The following is a 22,293-nucleotide window of genomic DNA, read 5'->3' as shown; positions in this document are numbered from 1 at the left end:
TAAATGGTGATATCGCCTTGTTCATACTTAAATCAGAATTTAAGCTTTAAATATGGTATTTAAATCACTGTAATTGTAGGTACAAAATGGAATACAATTTTTTTAGGTTTTATTTTCCTTTTTGGACGTACGAAATACGTTTTTTTGCCAATAAGGCAAGGTCTGACTACAGGCTGCAAAAAGTAGAGGAAACAATTGAAGATACTTTCTTTCCTCTTTTTCTCCTAAGAACTCTACTCCATGAACTTTCTTCAAAGAAGAATGCAACTTCTGTTATTTTAGGGAAGTAAGGAGATGTGATATTTAATGTCTTGGAGGCCTTACTTTTGCCCATGGTGTACAGAATTTCAGTTTGAAGTAGGGGGCTAAATTCATGAAGCATGAACTAGATGTTTGATTATCATTCACCCACTCTCTTCCCTGTTCTCCTCACTCCTTACTCTAGTTGTGATGCAGATTTGTTATCTTGAGAAAAACTATAGCAGTTTCTATTTAATACAGACTCCCAACGTCAACACAGACAAAGTGGAGAGAGTATCTCATAATTGTCACACAGAGCATTTAGATTTGGGGGGAGAAGGGGGAAAGACTCAAAATTACCTGTAGGTTGGAGCAAATTTTTGGTCATTTTTGGAGCTTATTCTGTGAGGTATCCATCTAGTATTTGTAGGATAACAGATGCCCATTTCCTTGCTTAGCAAGAGAACATTCTAACTATGGTGTTCCTGTTTGGTATTACCAGAGATGTGAAACATATGCTTTTGAAACTGGTGGAACTGCGATCAAGTAACTGGGGTAGAGTTCTTGGAACTTCCTCGCATACAGAAGCTACTCCTGAAAATGACCCAAACTATTTTATGGTAAGAATGTACTTCAGTTCCTTAATTTAATATGAATTTAATTTGATTCTTAGACATCTGTATAACTGAAAGCTTCAAACAACTGCTTATTTGAATGTATGTGATTTTCTCTATAACTTTATCCTTAGAATGAGCCAACATTTTATACTTCCGATGGCATTCCTTTCACTGCAGCAGATCCAGGTACACCTTAATGTATACCTTCTTTAATAAGTTGTAATTAATTGTACTCTTGTCTAACTATATATGAAATTCTTCGTAAAATATCCAAAACTCTTGCAATTTAAAAGACAAAATTATGTATGAATTTCTGGCTTTGAACTGTACAAAACATCCCTTACTCAGGGTTTAAAAAATGATGATGTTTGAAATTAAGGATATGTATTTTAGTTCAAAGTATTCCTCAGCACTTGGTCTCTTTTCAAGGCCAGAAAACTTAGTCTTCTTTTATACACTGTTGGAATCATGGAATCTTTATCGAGAAGGCCTTCTGGATAATCAGTTCACTGAATTATGTCCCTTACTGCCTAACATTTGTTTTCTAACATCTGGATACAGCGTAGTATGGTGTCATTTGAGATGAAGGTATCTGTGACTACCTTTACAATTCTGTGGAATGATGGATATTGTTCTTGGAGTTTGGTTGATGTCCTAAAAAAAAACGCTGTACTAGATTTTTTTTTTTTTTCCCCTACTACTTCATTCAATTTATGGTTTTGTTAAATAAGCTACTTTCAAACTGTGTAGATTATTGTTAATTTAGAGGACTAATCTCAATATATGTCTCTCCATCTGGTTTTTTACTATGTCAGATTACCAAGAAGAATATCAAGAGCTGCTTGAAAGAGAGGATTGGTTCCCAGATTATGAAGAAAATGGAACAGATTTATCAGGAGCTGGAGATATGTATGTTTACTTCTAGAATAACTCTCTTAAAGATAACTTTGTAGATACTAGTTGTTCTTTCTTCAAACTTAAGAATGCAGTCTTGAAAAAATTAAATAATTTCTCAAACTTGCAATAGATGTTAAATATTTATTAAGGTGTATGTTGGTGTTTGCAATCACACAAGTTCACAACAAATATTTATCCTTCTGGATATTGTAATGAAGTTTCAGTTATTTCAGAACAGGTGCAGACTTTGCTTGCAGTGGTTTTTTCAGCCTTAAAAAAAACTGAAGTATCTAAGTTTCAAGCATTGTAAGGCAGCCTGAGTTGAGCATATGTCATAGCTAGAGATTATGACAGTATTCAGCCTTTCACAGGGAAGGTTGCTAAGTTTTTCTCCTAAGCATGAATAGCACTCCTGTGTCACGTGGCTTTAAGTATTTTTTGTAAAACACAAAAAGCAGTCTCATAGCAAAGGCGGGAAGTGTAGTAGCTGAGAATATAGTCTGATTTTCTGATATTGTTCTATAAGAACCTAATTGGAAACCACTAGAAAGAATAGGGTCTAAAATAAATTGCACTTGAGCTGACTCAGCCTTTATGAAAACTGACTTCAGGACCATCTTTGCTGAAAGCTTAAGAAAAGCTTATACAAATGTATAGTTCAATCTTCTGTCAGCTATTTCTTGGGGCTTTCATCCAAGAAAAGGGATCTCTGCATCTACACTGCTACAAGGAAAAGAGGACTGATTATTTAAAGCATAATGCTCAAGAAAAAAATTATTTTTTGTGTATTTCCCTGACAATTACCATGATTTGGGGTATAACTAAACGTTTTCGGCCCCAGTACAGATAAGATGTGTGATTGCCATTAGCTGCTGACTTTTTAAGAACTACATGCCCACCCATACAGAATAGCCTGGCTTGGAAGAGACCTTTAAAGTTCCAACTCCTCTACCATAGGCAGCGTTTCCATCCACTACCTCTGGCTACCCAGGGTTCCAGCCAATCTGGCCTTGAACTCCTCCAGGGATGGAGCATCCAAAACTTCTCTGAGCAGCCTGTTCCAGTGCCTCACCACCCTCTGAGTAAAGAATTTCTCGTAGTGTCTAATGGAAAACACTATTGTTTTAGTTTAAAAGCATTTCCTCTTGTTCTGCCACTATCAAAGCATGTAAAAAGTTGGTCTTCCTCCTGTTTATGTGCTCTGTTTTGAGTAATGTGGTCTTCCTGAAGCTGCTTGTCCTACAAGCTGAACAAGCCCACCTCCCTCAGCTTTTTTCATAGGAGAGGTGCTCCAGCCACCTGGTCATCTTTGTGGCCTCTGTCCAATAGCTCCACATCCTTCTTGTTCTGAGGGCCCTGGGCCTGAACACAGTACTGTGGCACATTAGAAGGGGATATTCACCTCCCTCTCCCTGCTGTCCCACCTCTTTTCATAAGAATCATTTTCCTAGAACATTAAGGTTGGAAGTGACCACTAAGAACATCTAGTCCAGTCATCATCCCCTCACCATCATGCCCATTAAACCATGTCCCTCAGTGGTGGCAGCTACCCTGGTTTTGAAAACCACCAGGGACAGTGAAAAGCTGGGAAGGCTTCCTAGGAAGCCTGTTCCAATGCCTGACCACTCTTCCAAAGAAGAAACTTTTCCAGATATCCAATCTGAACTTTCCCTGGTGCAATTTAAGGCCATTACCTCCCATCCTGTTACTGGTTACTTGGGAGGAGAGGCTGATCCCAACCCTGCTGCACCCACCTTTCCAGTGATGAGGTTTCCTTGTGCCTCCTCCAGGCTAAAAAAACCCCAGTTCCTTCAGCTGCTCCTCAGAAAACTTGTGTTCCAGACCCCTTACAGCACTGATGCCTTTCTTTGGACATGTTCCCAGGCTTTCTTGTAGTTAGGAGCCCAAAACTGAATGTAGTACTTGAGGTATAACCTTACTGGAGCCAAGTGCAGAGGAATGATTACCTCCTTACTCCTGCTGACTACATTACTTCTGATATAAGACAGGATGCCATTGGCCACCTTGGCCACCTGGGTACACTGCTGGCTTATTGTCACGGGTTACCTAGATTTACCTGTATCCGTGACAGGGCAGCCGCCCCGTAGGGCCTCCCCTCCCTCCCCTGCCGGGGCACCGGAAAGAAAGGGAAAATAATGGCAGCAATCTAAGGAGGAAAACTTATTTTACTAAACATATCGGAATACAATGATTGAGGCTAATAAATCGAACAAAACAGAGAGAGAGAGTCCCCGAAAACTGAGGGGCCTACTGTGAAGTCTAGGTGACACGGCAGGAATGCTTCTCACTCCCTGAGAGTCCGAGAGAGAGAGAGAGAGAGAGAGTTCCAGCCTGGGAGTGAGATTATATATGTCCTCCTCCCGTGACTTATCTCTGGCCGCAGCGTCCTCTGGGATATGTAGTTCTTCTCCGAGAGCTGAGCACCCGGGACGCTGCCATTCTACGGAACTGGAGCATGAATGATCCATACTGCACATGATGTTATGATGTGGAATATTGACAGCAACACCACAAAACTATGACACTTATGTTTGGCTGTCTGCTGATTAATTCCCCCAACACCTTTTCCTCTGCAGTATTCCAGCCACTCTGCTCTGAGCCTGTTGTCATGCATGGCATTATTATGACCAAAGTGTGGGACTTGGCACTTGATCTTGTTGAACCCCACACAGCTGGCCTCAGCTCATCAGTCCAGCCTATCTAGATCCCTCTGTAGGGTCTTTGTATGTGCAGGCACATCAACGCTTCCTTACAACATGGCGTTATTTGTAAATTACCTGAGGGCTCACTCAGGCTCCTCGGTGCAGCTCAAGATACAGTTGGCGTTCCAGCTGCAAGCACACCATGCTGGCTTGTATCCCTCCTTCTGTCCTCTAGAACCCCCAAGCCTTTCTGTGCAGTGCTACTATCAATTACTTCTTCTTCCAGGCTGTACATGTCTGGGATTGCCATGACCCAAGTGCAATACCTTGCACTTGGCCGTGTTGAACCCTTTGAAGCTTGTCAAGGTCCTTTTGAGTGACAGCTCTTCCTTTTGTCATATCAATCACACTGCTCAAATGGTGTCATCTGCAGACTTGCACAGAATCTCACTGTGTGTTACTGATCAAGTCCCAAGGTGGATTCCTGAGGGAGACCACTCATTACTGGCTTCCACCTGGGCATAGAGCTACTGACCACAACTTTCTGGCTACAAGCAGACCACCAATTTGTTTTCCACTGGATAGCCTACCCTTAAAATGCACAGCTTTCCAATTTTGAGATGAGGGTATGTTGTGGGACCATGTCAAATGCCTTGCAGAAGTCTAGGGAGACCACAACCTTCTGGCTACAATCATCCTCCCAGTTTGTTTTCCACTGCATAGCCTACCCTTCAAATGCATAACTTTACAATTTTGATATGAGGGTGTGTTGTGGGACCATGTCAAATGCCGTGCAGGAGTCTAGGGAGACAACATCAGTTGCCCCTCATTTGTCTTCTGATTACATCGTAGAAGACCACCACACTGATCAGGCATGATCTGCCCTTGGTGAAGCTGAGCTGGCTGTCTCAGATCACCTCCTCAGCTCACATGTGCCTTTACATATCTTCCAGGAGATCGTGTTCCATGGTCTTCCTGGTTCCTGTGGGGAGAAAGAAAGCTTTTTCAGCACTTTAGGTGCTGTTTTGAAACTCCAGTAGTCTTCACTCTCTGCAGTAGTGATCATTACTAATGGAATCCAGTCTTTTCTCTGGCCTAAATATAGCAGGTCTTTCCTGGAAAAAAAAAAAAAAAAAAAAAAAAAAAAAAAGTGGCAGGATATGATTTAATAAAAGGTACTATAACACAAATGCAAAAGAGAGATGAATTTGCCTTTGTATGTGTATCAGCAAATCAGAGTATAGGTTGGCCATATAATAACTTTCCAGCTCACGTGCAAACAAGGTAGTTGATGCAGTGTTTGAACTAGGATGCTGACTAACTGAAGATGGTGCTAATTAGCCTTTTTTCAAAAAGAATAGCACAAGTTCATTGGGAAATTTTGGAAAGAAGTTGTTTAACATTGTATTACCCGCTTTGTCATCCAAGATACTTCCTTATCTATCAAGATACTACCAATATACTGTTGCTGAAAGTGTATAATTGAACTTACTTTTGGTGTTGTGTTTTTTCTGTAGGTATTTTGATGACATTGACGATGAGATGGATCCAGAAATTGAAGAAGCGTATGAAAAATTCTGTCTAGAATCAGAACATGGGAGAAAACAGTGAGAAGTTACACATAAATATTAAATATGTTTATTAAAGCAGTTTAGGTATGGTTAGAGTGTAAGGGGATGCATAAATTGAAACATTTGTACCAAAATAAGAAAGTTGAGTTTCTCCAACAACTAAAGATAGTTTCCCTTTTGTTAAACAGAATCTGCCAAAAATTGTAATCATATGCCCTGTATCTTAAAATGTTGTGTATATATCATAGTTTATTTTATGTACAGGTATATGGACAATGTTTTGGCTGCAATAAAAATTCATCTTAAAAATATCATAGTGGAAGTTAAATTTTAACTAAAGCGGAACTGTCCCATGAAATTTCCCTTGTGGAAAAAAGGAGAAAAACAATTTGATCTTTTAATTGCTTGCTTATTCTAATATGCAGTAGAACTCTCCATTCCCTTTTGCCATATACCAGAAATCCTTTTTGTTGTTGTTTTTGTTTGTTTTGTTGCTTTTCTTTTTTTATTGCTAAGTAGAGTATGATCCAAATACAGATTATCTCTGTAGATCACAATCATGGAATCACGAGAAGTAGTTTGTTAAGATTTTGTGTTTTGTGGGTTGTTTTGTGGGGATATATATATATACACACACACACACTTTTATTTTTATTTTTTTTTCTTTGTTTCTTTCTTCCCTTTTTTGTGTGAGGTCTGGACACATTAACATGAAATATGGGGATATTGTGAAAAACTAAGCTGTATTTTATAAGTCAGGTGCTTTCAAGATCTGTGGTTCAGATAAGCTTATTTCTAACTTTTACAAGCAAAAACTATCCTTTAAATAATTTGCCGTGTTCTTCAAGACAACATGAATATAGTTATGGTTTAACCAACGCTCCTCAAGAGTATGTGCAGTGCTCGATATATTTTTGAATGTATCTAACATGTCTAACCTTATGGCAACACTTGCAATTTTCTCCATTCTTCTAATTATTTTATATAAGTTGTCTTAATTTTGTAGTTTGAGTACGTTCATGTATTTCATAAATGTTAACATTCTGAAGCTGATTGCTCTTTTTTGACTCAATATAATCATGTTAGTCTATAATATTCCATTGTTGCTGTTGTTGCCAAACTCAGTTGTACTGTTTCTTGTTACCTGTTTCTGGTTAGACTAAGTAGAACCCCTTACCAAAAAAAAAAAAAAAAAAAAAAAAAGAAAGAAAAAAAAAGAAATAATTCCCAAAAAGTAGCTACTGTAAAGAACATGTTGTAAATATGCATGTAAATAATTCTGTTAATATTTCACTGTAATACGTTTGGTTAAATGACTTGTGAGTCTGCTAATACGGTGAGCACTGTTTTCTGGGTGTTTATTAAATGTTCATTTAGGTTGGAGTTTTGGAAAATAAAATTTAACTAGCTTTGTTCCCTTTGTTATATTTTCACTGTTTTGCCTTTTTGCTTAAAGAAAAAGAAAAAAAAAAAAAAAGATTTTTGATTCTTCTATATTTTTCCTACCTGCAACAGTTCTTTTTTTCTTTAAAGTAGCAGCCGCAGGGAGGACTACCTTTTACAAATGAGACACAACATTTATAGAAGGACAGTAGTGGTCAGCAGATGTGTATTAACATTTCAGAGTCTCTAGATGAAAACTCAAGAAGCAGAAATGTGTAAATTAAATCATTTTCAGATGAAGGTACTTAACACACATTCTAGATTTAATTGAAATTTTTCAAAGAAAATTATGCACACACGCAGGTCAGTCTTTTTATGACTTTACAAGCAGATTTCTTCTGGAAAATGGAAATACTCAGTAGTGTGACCAAGGAAGAAGGATTTGCAAAATTCATTATAGTAAATGAAGAGCTTCTTCAGGGGACTCTGCCTTACGTGTTTAATTGTGCACCTCTTGAACAGCATTTTTTAATGAAAACTAGAATACATTTACTATCTGAACAAGCTGACAGGGTGTATGTCTCACATCTAATGATAAATAAGAAATACCCTGAGTCATCGTGTACAAAAATGTGAATTAGGAATTGTATATTTTAGGCAATTCAGATCAATGCTTACAAAATAGGCTTTTTCTGTTTTTCCAGGGAAAATAATGAGAGCTGATTATTGGGACTTCCATTCAAGGTGGTGAAGAATTCTGTGTACACAAGGTTTGTGAGAGCTTTAGAACAGCTTTACGCAATAAGGAAAAACTGTTTTTTAGTCTCCTTTACTTAGCAAGGAAGACAATATTGTGTTTGCCTTAAGCATACAACAATCTTTCCTACTTATCCTAAATCCCACAGGAGTCTAATACATATTACTGACAGTGGAGTGAGACGTAAGGGTGCAGAAGAAGGAAGCGGGTTTTGCACTGTACCAGTCACAATTGTACAAGTCAAGTGGTGACTTGCTTATCTGACTACTTTTTAACAGGCAGTAGCCACAATCTGTGTATCATAGAGGTGAGTCTCCGGGGGTTTAAAGATGGTTTCACCTACGTTTTAACATTTATGAATTAATAGTGTGCTGTGTAAAAATGCTTTTTGTCTATAGGCATCTGAATGGCACCTTGTGGGTGAACAACCCTTTAAAAAGATGCTTGCTTTGTGGCACAGTGCTAAGCCAATGAAGTTAACATTAGCATGGAAACATGAGGGGAGAAGCAAAGCCAGCTTTTTATGTACAGTTCTGACAATAAATGTTCTTGGAATTTTAATTGCTCTTGTGACCAACTGGTTAAGTTCACACCACAGAAAGTATGCACAGTATTTGCCACTCTTGACAAAGAGTGATTTTTGTGATTCAGTGAAAATGCTTAATACTAGATCCCACATTGCTTGAAGTCTAACAGGGCTGCAAGACGTGTTGCTTTGCATGCCATTATGCTGTTGAATAAGTTTCATATTCAGAAACTCTCAGTAATTTCTTTCTGCTAAGACTGCTCTACTTCTTTATTTAATTAGGAAAATATGGTCACTAGGTTTCTTGAATTTTCCTTTTAAGTGTGATTGTAGCACTGCAGGAAAAGTCTGGATCAAGTAAGACAGGTGTCCGTGATTGTGCACAGTCACCATTATTGTCAAATGGCATCCATTGTGCCACTGGGCTTCACTGACACTTGCTCTGCATTGTTAGTTATTTTTATTTCTCTTGGGACTGGTATTCCCATACCATGCTCTGCCTTTCCCTCCTTCCTACACAGAACTCACTCTCTCAATTAGTAATAGCTCAAACTTGCAACTTTGCTTCTCTTTGACACAATTATAGTTCAAATCATCTCAGTCATAGATCCTTCCATTGATAGAGGTACAGAGAAATGATGTTCCAGCCAAAAATCAAGAATGATGCTGCATATTTGTACTTCCTGAGTTGCTGATGCCACCTCTACTTCAGTTACCAAGTTTTGAGTTGTGACATCAGCACTGAATTTGCCAGCAAAAAATTATACCAGCATAAATTCTCCAATATTTTAAAACATGAGAGATGTACCATTATTTGTATTTTAACAGATAAAACCTGAATAAAGACTAACCAGAACTAGAATATGCATTTCTCAACTATAATGCAGTCCTATCAAGTTTTACGTGTTTGCTTTAAAACTGCCTCCCTTCTTTTAGTTTGAAACCATTTCCCCTTGTCCTACCACACAGCCCGCCCCCTTATTTCTAACATCTGCACTTTAGATACTGAAAGGTCTCAGTTCACCTCTCAACCTTCTTTTCTCCAGGCTGAACAGCCCCAGCTCCCTCAGCCTGTCCTCACAGGAGGTGTTCCATCCTTTGGATCATTTTTGTGGCCCTCCTCTGCACATGCTCTGACAGATCTGTGTTTCTCCTCTACTCCCATATAGGCTGGGCACCCCATTTTCATTTCTGTATTTTAACCAGAACTACTGCATTACACGGTAATAGCTTCCTTTTCAGGAGCCATTTCTGTTCCAATTCATGCCTTTTCTGAGCACTTCTCACCACGTTTGGATGAATTAGCACGTAGCACTGTCCTGTCTTCCCCAGACTGAGTGCAGACACGAGCATGGAGACTCGGTGCAGCAGGCAGCAAACCTCGAGAAAATATAAACACCGCTTAGAAAGACCCGCTTTGCTCCGCACACGCGCACCAGCGGAGCGGCCGTGGCAGCAGGCCGCTACTCCCCACGGCGTGCCAGGGAGGGAGGGCGCTGCTCGGCGGCCCGCCCCGCCGCCCGCCTCCGGCTCCCGCCGCCCCGCGCAGCCCTGGGCCATGGCCGCGGAACGGCTGATGGTGCTCTATGGGGACGACTCGGTGGAAGTGCACTACGCGGACGGGGCCCGCCTGCTGCTGTCCCCCTGCGGCTCCGAGTACCTGTACGAAGAGCCGCTGCCCGCCGCTGCCCACCCGCTGCAGCCGGCGGAGAGCACCCGCCAGCGGGTCCCCTTCGTCATCAGTGCCTACAGGGTACGTGACGGCCGGGGGCTCCGGCCCTCGGGGAGGGGAAGCAGGTGAAAAAAAAACAAAACCAAAAAGCGACCCGCCGGCTGCGGAGGCGGCCAGTGCCTGCGAGTAGGCCGCGTTCCGGCCGCGCTGCGGGATCAGTGAGCGCTGCTCCGAGCGGCTCCGGAACGGGAGCGCCTGCGCTGTGCCGGACGGCTTCGGCTGCGTAGGAAAGCGGTGATGCTACAGTTTTATTTCTGTTTTCTTATTTAATTAGGAGCAAGTTCTGCGAGCTCTCGATTTCCGGAACTCGTTTTCTTCTCGGCCGTATTTACCTTCTCGTATTATAACCCCAGAAAGAAAAAGAGTAAGTTCTTCTACACACGTTCCCCCTGTACACGGACCTTCCCCAGCTGTGACAAGCGGTGCCCGCCTGACTCCGCACACCCGTATGGGTTGGGGCCTTCCTGCCCTCGGAGTGCAGTCTGCTAATTGTGCTGCTAACTCGGTTGCACTACAGACGTTTTAAGTTACAGGTGTAAATTTTACTTCATCCTTCACCCACAGGCCCGTGCATCCCTTGAGCTGAACAGCACAGATCTTACTTGCTCTAAAACCCCAAATATTTCACATCTGATAGAACGAACTATCTTATATGTTGTTACTTTCCTGACATGAAAAATTGTGCAGGTAAAATCCCCTGAAATGCCTTGCAATGAAGGGCTACCAGCTGTCCCATCACAATTCCCCATCAGGCCTTACCTCTCCTTCCAGATGCGCACGGTGCTCGCACTGATGCTCCATGGTGTGCAGCAGTGGGTGACCTCCCACCTTCGCCACGCGCAGTTTCTCACAGAAGATGGCTGACTTTCCTCTCAGTTTCTAATTGTTCCTGCTTCAGGATGCAGAGGAGTAGCTTTCCAGAGCCACACCTGCCTCATGTGTTACTGTGCTTTTTTTTTTTCTCCTTGGTTTAGTGTCTGCTGTTTATCATCAGTTATTGTTCTGTGGTCTGTGTTTTCAACAAGTGCATGTCTTCAAGGCCTTTCTTAGGCTGTGCAGAATAATAAGAGATAGCATTTACCAGCTGCCATGTACTCGCAGCAGGATCTCGCAATGAGGGGTTACTGGCCTAAATCGGCCAGCTGAGGCCTTGTCAGAGTGAGCAGGAAGAGTAGTTAGCCAAAGGCCTGTGGCTGCTACGGGCAGTACTGTTTTCACTAGGCCACATCCACAGTTATATTGTTTTACTTCACTTGTGCTTAAATTTGAAACAGTATAACCCTCCTAGGCTGTTTTTGGCTACAATGACCACCTTCAGCTTTAGGAAGCTTGACAAGGGGTGACATCTGTGAGGTCTGTCTAGAGCTGCGCTTAATTATGAACATGCATGTTAACCATAAATATACTCTAGTTCCTTTCGTAGGCATTTCTAATGTTCAGTATTCTGCTATCAGAGAGTATGCTTTTGTGTAGTTATCAGTCATGACAACAACAACTCATTCCTGGTGGTAATAGGTCATAGCCCATGGTTTTGTATGTAAAAGTTAGGGTTGCTTTCTCATTTATATTGCATTACATTTAGCTCCAACGAATTTTTATCTGCAGCCTTATTGAGCAGTCCACCTGGTTTTCTGAGGGCAGATCTTTTTGCTGTCCTTTACAACCAGTTCTCATCATCAGCGTACTTTCTCACCCTGCTTGTACGTTGCCATGTTTCATGTTTAATGTACTCTGTCCATTTCCAGCGCTGGGCTGATGTATGCTCCTTATGTGATTTGAGTATTGTGGCTTAACCCTGCTGGCAGCTCAGCACCATGTGGCCATTTACAGGCTGCTCCCCACAAGGGGATGAGGGAGAGAATGGCAGAGGGGGAAAGGAAAAACTCACTGTTTGAGGTACAGACAACTTGATAGGAAAGAAAAAGGTTGCAGGGTATTAAAAAGCACACAAAGCAAGTGGTGCATAATGCAGTCGATGGCTGCCTGCTGACTGATGCCCACCAGTCCTCTAGCAGAGGACCCTCTTTCTGTCTCCCTCCCAGCCTCTCGCTGACCAGACAGTGTGAGAAGCTGAGACATCCTTGGCTCTGTGTAAGCGCTGCTCAGCAGCAGCACACTGGGGTGTGATCAGTTGTTTTCTTATCCTAAATCCAAAACACAACACCACACCAGCTGCTGGGGAAAAAGTTAACTCTGTCCCAGACTAATCCAGGATAGTGGAGTGAGGCAAAGTTAATTAAACTGGAATGAAACGTATGATTAGGAGCATGAATATTCTCTGCTTCTTTTTTTAGTTTAGGAGCCTGTGATTTACCAAATAGGAGCAGGCTAAATGTTTTTTGTGGAGTGATCCGTCATTAGGACAACACGGGGGGAAATGGGTCCTTTTAGAGGAGAACTTGCATATGAAAAGCACTCTGGACAGAGTTTTCTATTTTCAGAACGTAGTTGCTGTATTTTTTAAACTGTATCTAACTGTTATGCCCTCTCTGGACAAAGCTGTAATCTGGGGATTGAGGGGGATGCAGTGTTTGTTTGGAATCACTTCTGAGACTCATCTGCTTTGTCTTTGTAGGAAGTAAAGCACAAGGACATACACTGTGAAAATGCTTCACATTTATTTTGGATAAAGCTGCCAACCAAGGCAGCAAGCTGCAATATCACAGTATCACTGGAGTAGATGAGGCTATTTTGCTATCTTTTTTTTTTATTATTATTATTATTTTCAGGCTTCTCAAATGCTGTATTGTAGGATTCTAGAACCTTTATTATATTTCAAGTGCTTCTCCAGAAGTACATCCTTTCTGCATCTTAGCAATAACTGTAACTTAAGTATTTCTTAAGAAGCAGTTTGAAACAGAAATACCTGCTGTCAGTGGGTAGTTGTACCTGGTCAGTCAGTCATGAATCTTTATAGTTTGTATGGATAGATATTAAATTACAAGCTTTTTGCTAGATGGAGTCCTGCTGGAACTGAGGGAAGATGATACGAAGAACAGATGTTCTGAGTTCATGTATACAAATAAATACAGAGTAAAATTTATTGCTGTACATTAGATTGCAGGAGGAATGAATAATTCCTCCATTGTAATTTCTGGCAAGTAACATCATTTTATCTTACAGCTCATTCCAATCCTTTATCTTGTATTAGATTATTTTCAGCGATATCTTAGAAGTTAGATGGCCTGACCCTGTGACTGCTGATCTGACAAGATGCATAGGGGATGGCAGTGTGAAGATCTCATCAGTAGATGGCTATGCCCACCTTTACCTGTCAGAATTGCAGCAAGAATTTACTGTGGAGTTCTTATGTAAAGTCAGCCAACCATTTGCAGCATCCTCACACTTCTCTCCAAAGAACAGCAACTATAAAACCAAAGATCAGTCCGGAAAATCAAGTAAAAATCCTGTTCCAGAAATGTCATCAAAACAAATGAGAAGTGATTATAAAAACAGTGAAGATGGTCACACTGAAGGTGAATACAGAGAAGCAACCAAACCAAACAACCAGAGAGACAGAGGTGGAGTTCCTTTGTTTTCTACAAACTGTTCTTCTGAATACACGTGGGTTACACAGCGTTGGTCTGTTTCCTCATGCCCAGAAGAATGGAAATACCCTTTGTCATTGGCATTAATGTGCTACAACTTGCATACTGCTCAGAACATACTGAAGACCTGTGATGAAAGTAACCACGCATCTATAGGAGCAGATGTTCTAACAGACCCCAAAGCATACAAAGCAGTGTCTCGTTTGCCTGCAGCTTTGCCAGTCAGCTGCAGAGCACCGCATTTACATAGGTAACTTGTACTGTTTGTCTTAATTATTAACATATGTTTCTAATTCTACAAGTATGGGCTTCAACCTTTAGCAAAACAATTGATACCTAGCTATAAGATACAAAACATTCAGCACTGCATCATATTATTTTTTTAGGAACTTCTCAGAACATGATTTCTGTCAAACCAACATTGTTATCCTTCAGTGATATCTGAAGAGTAATTAGTCCAGAGGGAAAAACACATTTTCTGACCTGCTTTGTAAATGAGAGTACTGAAAACAGCACTGTGTGGGTTTGAGGATTTTGCTTGTTTGCTTTTTCTCATTTTTGAGAAGGTAATTCTGAAGCGAGCCAGTGAAATCTATTCTCTGTCAGCACTGCTAAAAATAATTGAAAATTTCATGGTAGGCTTGAGAAATTGAGTTTAGTCACTAACATGCATAACTAAGGAACCAGAGGGCATTTAAAATGTGTGGCCTATTTTCTTCTGAATAGATGTGCATGTATCTGTTTTGATCTAGAAGGATGATGTTCCTATTTAGGATACAGAAATTAATGCCAGAAGAGAAAAAAAGGGGAAAAAAAGAAGTTGAATTTTACTGCAGCTTTTACTGTATTTTTTACAGGTGGAGTTTCTGTGACTTCTTTCTACAAAAGAATCAAGATTCTGAGAAGTATCCATACCCTCAGCTAATTCACATTGTATGGTGCAATGGTGTTTTTTATAGGTATGAAGGCAGTCTACCTTTTCATCTTCATTTGTATGGGAATTAAACATTAAAGTGCAGTGTCTTACTTCATTCCTTTGCAACTCTTGGATAAATGGTGTGCTGTCTTTATGTAAGTTTATGTTCATTTCTGCTGTTTGTTTGTACACTGGGCTTCACGTTTTACAGCGTAGTTCCAGGTCTGAAAGTAGGTATGCCTAAAACAGAGCTTGAAATAATGTTTGTGGCTAATAAAGTAGTGATCTAATTTCTTAGAGGCTTAACTGAACAGCTGTAACTGCCACAGACTTCACTGGCAGTTGCTTGACTTCTTTGCAAACTACAGCACTCACCTCAGAGCTCAAGTCTTCACATGTTATAGACAGTTGTTGTAGTGACCGATGCAACTCATATGTTGCAGGGAGCTGAATTCTACTGAATTCTATGTTTTCCTACAAATGAGTTTGTCCGCCTGGTTTTAATTTTGTTGTCTGTTTTTTAAATAACAGCTTTTGTGAAATAAGCTTTTCTGGTCTGCTCTGCAAACTTTGAAAGTGCCATCGTTGCTATCAGAATTTAGAAGTCTTTAAAGCTTTAATCTTTCTCCCCATGCTCTTTTTTTTTTCCTTCATTGTAATTCCCAAATTTTGATCTCAAAGGGCTGATAGTAGCAGAACAAGGGGAAATGGTTTTAAGTTAAAAGAGGGAAGATTTAGGTTGGATGTTAGGGGGAAGTTCTTTACTAGGAGAGTGGTTAGGTCCTGGAACAGGCTGCCCAGGGAGGTTGTGGATGCCCCGTCCTTGGAGGTGTTCAAGACCAGGTTGGACAGGGCTCTGAGCAACCTGATCTAGTAAAGGCATATGTTTGGTGGCCCTGCCAGGCAGGGGGGTTGGAATTACATGATCCTTGAGGTCCCTTCCAACCCGGGTCATTCTGTGATTCTGTGTGTGTGTGATTTTTCAGTACTGTAATTACTGAAATCCAGGCACCTGGCCGCACTGTTGCGCAACTGAATCATTAAACGAGTTTTAGGCTTCAGAATATCAATCACAAGAAAAAGACTGATGATTTTAGTAAAGAAAGAAAGAAAGAAAAAAGTAGGTGCAATGTAAATGAAGATTTCAGGTTGTTTGGAAAGCATTCAGTCGTACATGTCTTTTCCCCATGTATACCAATTAGAGCTGGTCCAACAGAGAAAGAGTGTTTTTTTTCTCTCTTTAGCATTGCTGTGTTTTGGGGCCAGTGGCAAAGACATTGAGGAACCCCTGTGAGATACCTCAACTGAAAAAGCTCTGTTTGGTCTGTTGATGCTAATCCTGTACCAACCTCCAGCCCATGAAAACAGAACCTGGTAGTGCTCATCACCTGTCTGATATAAACAACTGGTACAAGTTACTGCTTGGGAAAGACTGAAAAAGTGTTCACAGTGTCTTTGAAGTTTACTAACCTACATTTTCTGTCGATGGAGTATTTTAAGTACTTGTTAAATACCTGTTTTCTTTCTCTTAGATTTATCCATGGCAGAAGAAACATCACAGAAATTTATCCTGGTGATGAATCACTTCTCAAGTCAGAAGGAGACTTTTTGGGGAACTACTTTGTACATTATGCAATCCAGAAAGGAATAAAAAAGGTAGAAATAAAACTGTTCAAAAATATGTTCTGAATTCCTTCAATTTAGCATCAATTTAGCATTTGCTTTAAGACACTTGGGTATGCAGTCTGTAGTGAAAACTATGTTGTTGTTCAGCTGAGTACTGTAACAAATGAATCAAGCAATCTGTCATGCAAAGAACTAGATTGTTCCTTCAGTTGCAGACTGTATTTTCATTGGCTGTAGGCAGAATAAGAAAAATATCTAGCATTGTAATATTTATTTCACAAGCCCGAGTAATATTGTAGTGAGATGCTATAGTATCTAATTTTCACTAGTATCAGTAAGTTTGCTTTTTAATCTAGTATTAATTAGAGTTCAATCTTTTTAAAATAAAAAAGTTTTAAGTATTTTTTTTCTTGCAGTATCGTACTATTTGGAGTCATACATTTTGTGGTTCTGCTCAGTCCTTGCCAAAGACCAGCAGTTCAATGTGGGAGAAATGGTTTTGCCTCTCTATGGCTGTACTGATTGCCTGTTATTAAGTTTTGCAGAGTAGGTACTCTGAGGTACTTATGCAGTTCTTAATGTAATTTATTGCATGTGGCTGCAAAGATGCACAGAAATGTAATAATCTGCTATTTTTGCATCGGAGTTCCTGTGCTGGAGAAGAGTGGGCAGTACTTGAATCCAGTCAGTAGCTGAGATATTCTAATCAGTGTTTGGGCTAATGAAGGGGTATGCATGGTGAGGCTGTATCTTTATGAAGGCACAGGTTTAACATTCTGCCACCCTTAACTGTTGTAATCCTGCTGAATGAGATCTATTTGGAAAAAATATATATATTAAATATATACATATATGGATATATCCAAGTCTGAGCAGTGTGGTAAGGAGAATTACTGGAAATTGAGGGAGAACTGTGGCACCTCACTGAAGATGATACCTGCAAGTCCATCTACACGTGGTGAAATGTGTTCCTTTTTCCTAGTAGGGTCAGTAAACATTTGACAGTCAGGAAGGAGATGCAACAGTCCTTCAATCTCTTCTGATCCATAAAATAATGTTTAGTGTCCAGTGATAGCCATGCTTACTGGCCTAGACTTCTTTACTTAGGTGAAAAGGGAAATAGGAAAAATAATAATAAAAAATAGAGGGTTGATTAGTATGTTAAATATGACCAAAAGATTTCTGTAAGAATAGTAGCAGAAATCCTTCATTGTTTACAGTGATAAGCTTCTTCAGCGTGGCTTTTATTCCGCTTCTCTTTCTTAACTTTATCATTGAATTTTTTTTCCTCTGTTTATTAAATATAAATGCATGTCTAAGTGCATGTCCTCAGGCTTGGGTGTTTATATTTTTAAAGCAGCATTAAGGATTAATGTTGAATTCTTTGAAGCTGGTTTCTTTCTTGTAGTAAAGCTTAGTTACTTAGTAATTAACTTATAGTCAACTTCCTCTCTGGTAAAAGAAGTCCTTGGTCCTTACTGAGTGCATGGAAACTGAATGTGTCTTTTTACAGAACTGGATTTAAAGGATCCTGCTGGGTTCTGGTCTTTCCTTATCTTTCAAGCTTATAAATACTCTTTCCATGCTACAGTGCCTCTATAAATAACTAATGTTCCTTCTGCTCTTTACTGCAGAGAGAAGAAAAGATGTATTCAGTAAATAGTCTACCTCCTGATGTTCCAGGAAGTCAGTACTCTATATCTTCCATTATTACTGAAGCAATCAAGTAAGTTATTTTTTTCTCTTTTTATTTTTGATCCTCTGACTCTGAGAGGACAGTAATTACAATTACATGTATTATGTACTTGGTTGTTAAGTGTAAAAACCAAATAAATTCATAAGAGCAAAGAAAACATCTGTAACTTACAGAATGAAGGTCACAGCTGTGGAGGAGATAATACAGTAAGAACAGAATGCTTAATATTTTATGTTGTGTTTCTTTTCTTCCTCAGAATGCTTCAGTACTGCTACAAGACTAAGCTATCATTAATTCACAACTTTCATCTCTGCTGCTGGAAGATGGTATGTAGCTGTAGATTTATAAACTTTTTGCGTTACAAAGATGACTATATGGGGTACAGGACCTAGACTAGAGGGAATGGTGGTAATCAGATCCTATAACCAAAGATGAAAAGATTTGGGAACCAAAAGCATGCAGTGTTGATTTGTACTGCTGAAGCAGAAAGCAATTAACTGATAAAGGAAGATACATGTTGCCTAGGAAAACGTGAAAATCTCAGAAAGATACAGACAACTTTAATTATGTAAGTAACGTTTCCTCATTATTTTTAATGAATTTGTTTGGCTCGAGGTACCTGAGACAGATGGACGAGAAATGTTGCCAGTTTTGCTGGCTGAGAAGATTATCCCAGGCATAGGGAGACTTCTTGTATACTCAGACCATAAAGTCCATGCTGCTTTTTGCGATGGGATCTCCTTGAATATGGTCTGGGATCTCAGCTCTTGCTATACAAAGATTCAGGTAACTCAAGAAATAACTGTTCTTAAGAATCTTCATTAGAAGTGGTAATTATAAAACAAATGAGGGGAAAAAAAATAAAAAGAAGAAGATAAAAGATGTGATGTCTATGCAATACAAGCCGGGGTCTTTTGAGAGAGTCATAATTCGGTGCAATTTTCCACGATGGCTTACTCTCAAGCTGGTACATTTACTCAGAAACTGAGGAGGAAAAATATTTTAGGGCATGGTTCGTGCCTAGGAGATAAGTGCAACTTTATCCTTTTAAGAGCCCGCTCAAATTGGTGAAAGAAGGGACTGGTATTTTTTTTCCTGTTGTTGCTGTTATTTTGGGTTGTTCATAACTGCATAAATGGACAGTGAAAAAATCACTCAGAGGAGCAATTTTGTGGACATGCACCTAAATATTTTTGCATAAAATTTTAGATTTGTTTAATATTGCAGTAAGAGGGATTATGTTGACTTGTGCACAACAGAGAAAATTACATCACAGCAGAATTCAGAGTTAACTCCTCAGGCTTTTTGGCGTCCATGTCTTTTCTTTTACTCTGAGATGACTAACCACAAAAAAAGATGTTAAAGGGCCTGAGGATATAAACAAAATAAATATAATACTCAGCTTGCCGAAAGAGCAATAACTGTGTGATGTGATGGAGCCAAAGTCTTTACACTCAGTAGCGATGAAGGTAGGAAGAGCTGCAAATAATACAGATCTGGAAACATCCCTCCAGAGTTTTAGAAGTAATTTACTCTCAAACAGCATGAAAAACAGTGTTGGGACATGGCAGGTTTTTCTTCTGCCCTCCCCTATGTTTGTGATAGCAGGCTGTAAGAAATCCTGTCCTTATCAAAAAGCACACTCCAAATGTTTAAAGAGCAATGCTCACATGTAGTTAATAGCTTAAATAGCAAATGGCATTACTGTCCTTTACTTCTTCTTCAGACTGCAGCATAATTATTTTCTTTCCTAAGGTGAACGAAGATGTAGGCTGGTGTAAATTAACTACTCCTGATGGGGTACAGCAGCTAATCCAAATCAGGCATCCTGGAATCTATGAAAGGTATAAGTAATCTAAACGAAGTGAAATAGCAAACAGTTTTAAGCAAACCCTTTTATATGAAGAAATGATTGTTACTGGAAATACGTGGTGGGGGGGAAACCTGCCCAAGTTTGTAATGATAAATAACACATATCTGGAAAGATGTGAGACCGGGATGGCTCAGGATTACTGTATATGGGCATTCCAGTGTAATCACTATAGCAGTGTTGTGTCTTTGGAAAAAAAAAAAACAAAGCCTTGAACTAGAGCTACAACTTGGCACTTAAATCAGTGGGTAAGCAAAATAAATAAGTGTTTGTGCTGTATGAAGCTGGCATGTAGAGCTGGAGTAGTGCTTAATCCAATTTTTGCTTCATTACAGACACTGAGCTCCACCTACATGCTGCTTTCCCTAATCCACTTGCTCTATTTACAGCCTCATTATGGGAATCATCCGAACCTTGCTGCACTGCATTTTAGCAAGCCGATGCCCACACACAAATTAATGTTTGTATACTGTTCATTACAGATCGGACGGCTTTGTTACCATTTTCTCTAGAATGGAGAAAATAGCATGACGTAGCTATGTAATAGCTCTAGTGTAGATTTAAATGTTAAGGGTATAATTGGGGGAAAAAATTAAAGCAAATTTTAAAAAGGGAAAGAATCAGAGGAAAAGCTTGATTTTCAGTCATGGCTTTTTCTTTCAAATCCAGGCTTATTTCTTAATACTTTTTGCAGAGTGGGGGGACATATCTTGAATTAGTAGAGTTTGCATTTCTCATCTAAATAACTACTGTGTGTCAAATTTCATGTTAACGTAGGTACATCAGAACAGTAATAGGATGGTGCAGAAGTTTGCATGAAAGCAAGGAGGCTCCTGAATTTACTACACACGCTGTGACTGAAGGAAATTGGTACTCATTTTTGTGCTAAATAAATGACCTTAAATAACACTAACTGATCACATTTGCACTTGTTATGCATTTTAGAGCAGATAAGGTAGCCGATAAAACAAGTATATGTGTGTGTTTGTACTTACATACAGGAAGGAATCTGTTTATTGAGCTGAGCCCTGATTTTTTCAATTATCAATTAATATTAAGTAATGATTGATGAGAAGAAAAAAAAATACATTTTTGTTGTGTCTTTTTTTTTTTTTTTCCACTTGAAATTCTCTACTTCTTGAATATTTCTGAGAAACTGTTAAAATCTGATGTACAGAAACATGGTTGAGAAGATTTTTAGATAATATTGTAAATAATAACCTTTATTTTCTTGGACAGGTCTGCTGAAGCTGAGCTTGAAAAAATACAGAGATTTAACTGTATCCTTTTGAAAGCTATGAGCATTTTCACGCTCATACTCAAATGAAGTTCACCTCTGTATTCAGAGCTGCCTTTTTAGGACATCAGAGGCCCTCTGTTCAGTATTCAACTCCTTTTATTGCTTTACCTGCTTCCGAAAATTACCTTTTGAAGTCTCATATGAAGTCACAAACTCCAGTATATGACATCAAAAGTTTCATTTGTGAAGTATCTGTCAGGTAAGCAGAAGCCTTAGATAATGGCTATAGATGTTTTAGTGTTTCAGTTTTAACTACTGCGGTGTAAAATGTGAGCCTCTGTAATGCAGAATGGTGGTTAAGATACAGAGAAGATTTTTTTTGTTATCCATATTGGTGGAAGACTGAATTTTTCTTAACTAAGTAATGCCAGTTCTATTGGATAATAGCAATGTTCTGGAAGGGACGTCTGCGTCAAAAAGCAGTCCGTCTGTCAGAGAAACGGAAAGTGGGCCCGATGCTGAGGAAATGGGCGAAGGACACGTTTTGGAGGCTCTGCAAAATACCTCTAGAATAATTCAAGACATTGACTCTCTTCTTGCTAGAGCTGGGAAGTGAAGGCCTTTGGAGCGCCCCTGCCCAGGCACCGTCCCCGCTGTCTGAACAGACCTGTGTGTGCTGCGGGGAGGGACGGGCTGATGCAGCTTAATGTGGCCTGAGCTGCCCTGTGCGCTGTGTTGAGAATGGGCAGAGTGATGGTGAATGTGGCGGAGCTGCTCTGGCAGTGCTAGTTTGAAGCGTAGGAGCGTCCTGAGCGCCCGCTGTAACGGTGTAACTTCACTGCGGGACAGACCTGCTACGAGTTGCTCAAATGACGGTGGGCGAGGAGGGGAAGTTTTAACAGAAAAAGCGTCCTTCTGTTCAGAAGTTTGCACCAAGTAGTGAAGTACTGGATAGCGTAAAAACTCGCCCAAGCGGTTCTTATTTATTGCTTTCTAATAAAACACGTCTTC

General features: G+C 39.9%; 2 protein-coding genes and 1 long non-coding RNA gene across 3 annotated transcripts in view; 2 read left to right on the top strand and 1 right to left on the bottom strand.

Annotated features, from left to right (window-relative positions):
• The window catches only part of PAIP1 (poly(A) binding protein interacting protein 1), a 19,669-nt gene extending 12,229 nt beyond the window's left edge, over positions 1-7,440 (top strand). Inside the window, exons 8-11 of the mRNA XM_072359719.1 lie at positions 743-860; positions 989-1,043; positions 1,673-1,766; positions 5,935-7,440. Coding sequence (XP_072215820.1) covers positions 743-860; positions 989-1,043; positions 1,673-1,766; positions 5,935-6,028 — 361 coding nt within the window. The 3' untranslated portion in view covers positions 6,029-7,440. The remainder of the gene's footprint in view (positions 1-742; positions 861-988; positions 1,044-1,672; positions 1,767-5,934) is intronic.
• Positions 5,910-11,258, bottom strand: LOC140264170 (uncharacterized). The gene is made up of 3 exons (XR_011906007.1): positions 11,146-11,258; positions 9,942-10,034; positions 5,910-5,998 (listed from the first exon to the last, which is right to left on the bottom strand). It is a non-coding gene; the product is annotated as an uncharacterized lncRNA (long non-coding RNA).
• Positions 10,186-22,293, top strand: CZH5orf34 (chromosome Z C5orf34 homolog). Its single transcript, XM_072359717.1, has 12 exons — positions 10,186-10,407; positions 10,661-10,750; positions 13,538-14,184; positions 14,792-14,893; positions 16,383-16,506; positions 18,111-18,202; positions 18,429-18,498; positions 18,788-18,958; positions 19,928-20,016; positions 20,820-20,912; positions 21,282-21,322; positions 21,714-22,293. Exons 1-12 carry the CDS (start codon positions 10,213-10,215, stop codon positions 21,896-21,898), a joined length of 1,899 nt encoding a protein of 632 aa, XP_072215818.1. The 5' UTR covers positions 10,186-10,212; the 3' UTR covers positions 21,899-22,293.

This window comes from Excalfactoria chinensis, chromosome Z (assembly GCF_039878825.1).
Source record: "Excalfactoria chinensis isolate bCotChi1 chromosome Z, bCotChi1.hap2, whole genome shotgun sequence".
Taxonomy (NCBI): Eukaryota; Metazoa; Chordata; class Aves; order Galliformes; family Phasianidae; genus Excalfactoria; species Excalfactoria chinensis.
The sequence above is the reverse complement of the archived record's forward strand: the minus strand, read 5'-3'. Positions and strand labels throughout refer to the sequence as shown.

What these genes read in the sequence shown, in the direction of transcription:
- CZH5orf34 (XM_072359717.1), top strand. Translation starts at nt 10,213, where the DNA reads ATGGCCGCGGAACGGCTGATGGTGCTCTATGGGGACGACTCGGTGGAA. An exon ending in TCGTCATCAGTGCCTACAGG is followed by an intron (nt 10,408 to 10,660) that starts GTACGTGACGGC and finishes TTATTTAATTAG; the next exon opens with GAGCAAGTTCTGCGAGCTCT. An exon ending in AAAAATACAGAGATTTAACT is followed by an intron (nt 21,323 to 21,713) that starts GTATCCTTTTGA and finishes AAGTAATGCCAG; the next exon opens with TTCTATTGGATAATAGCAAT.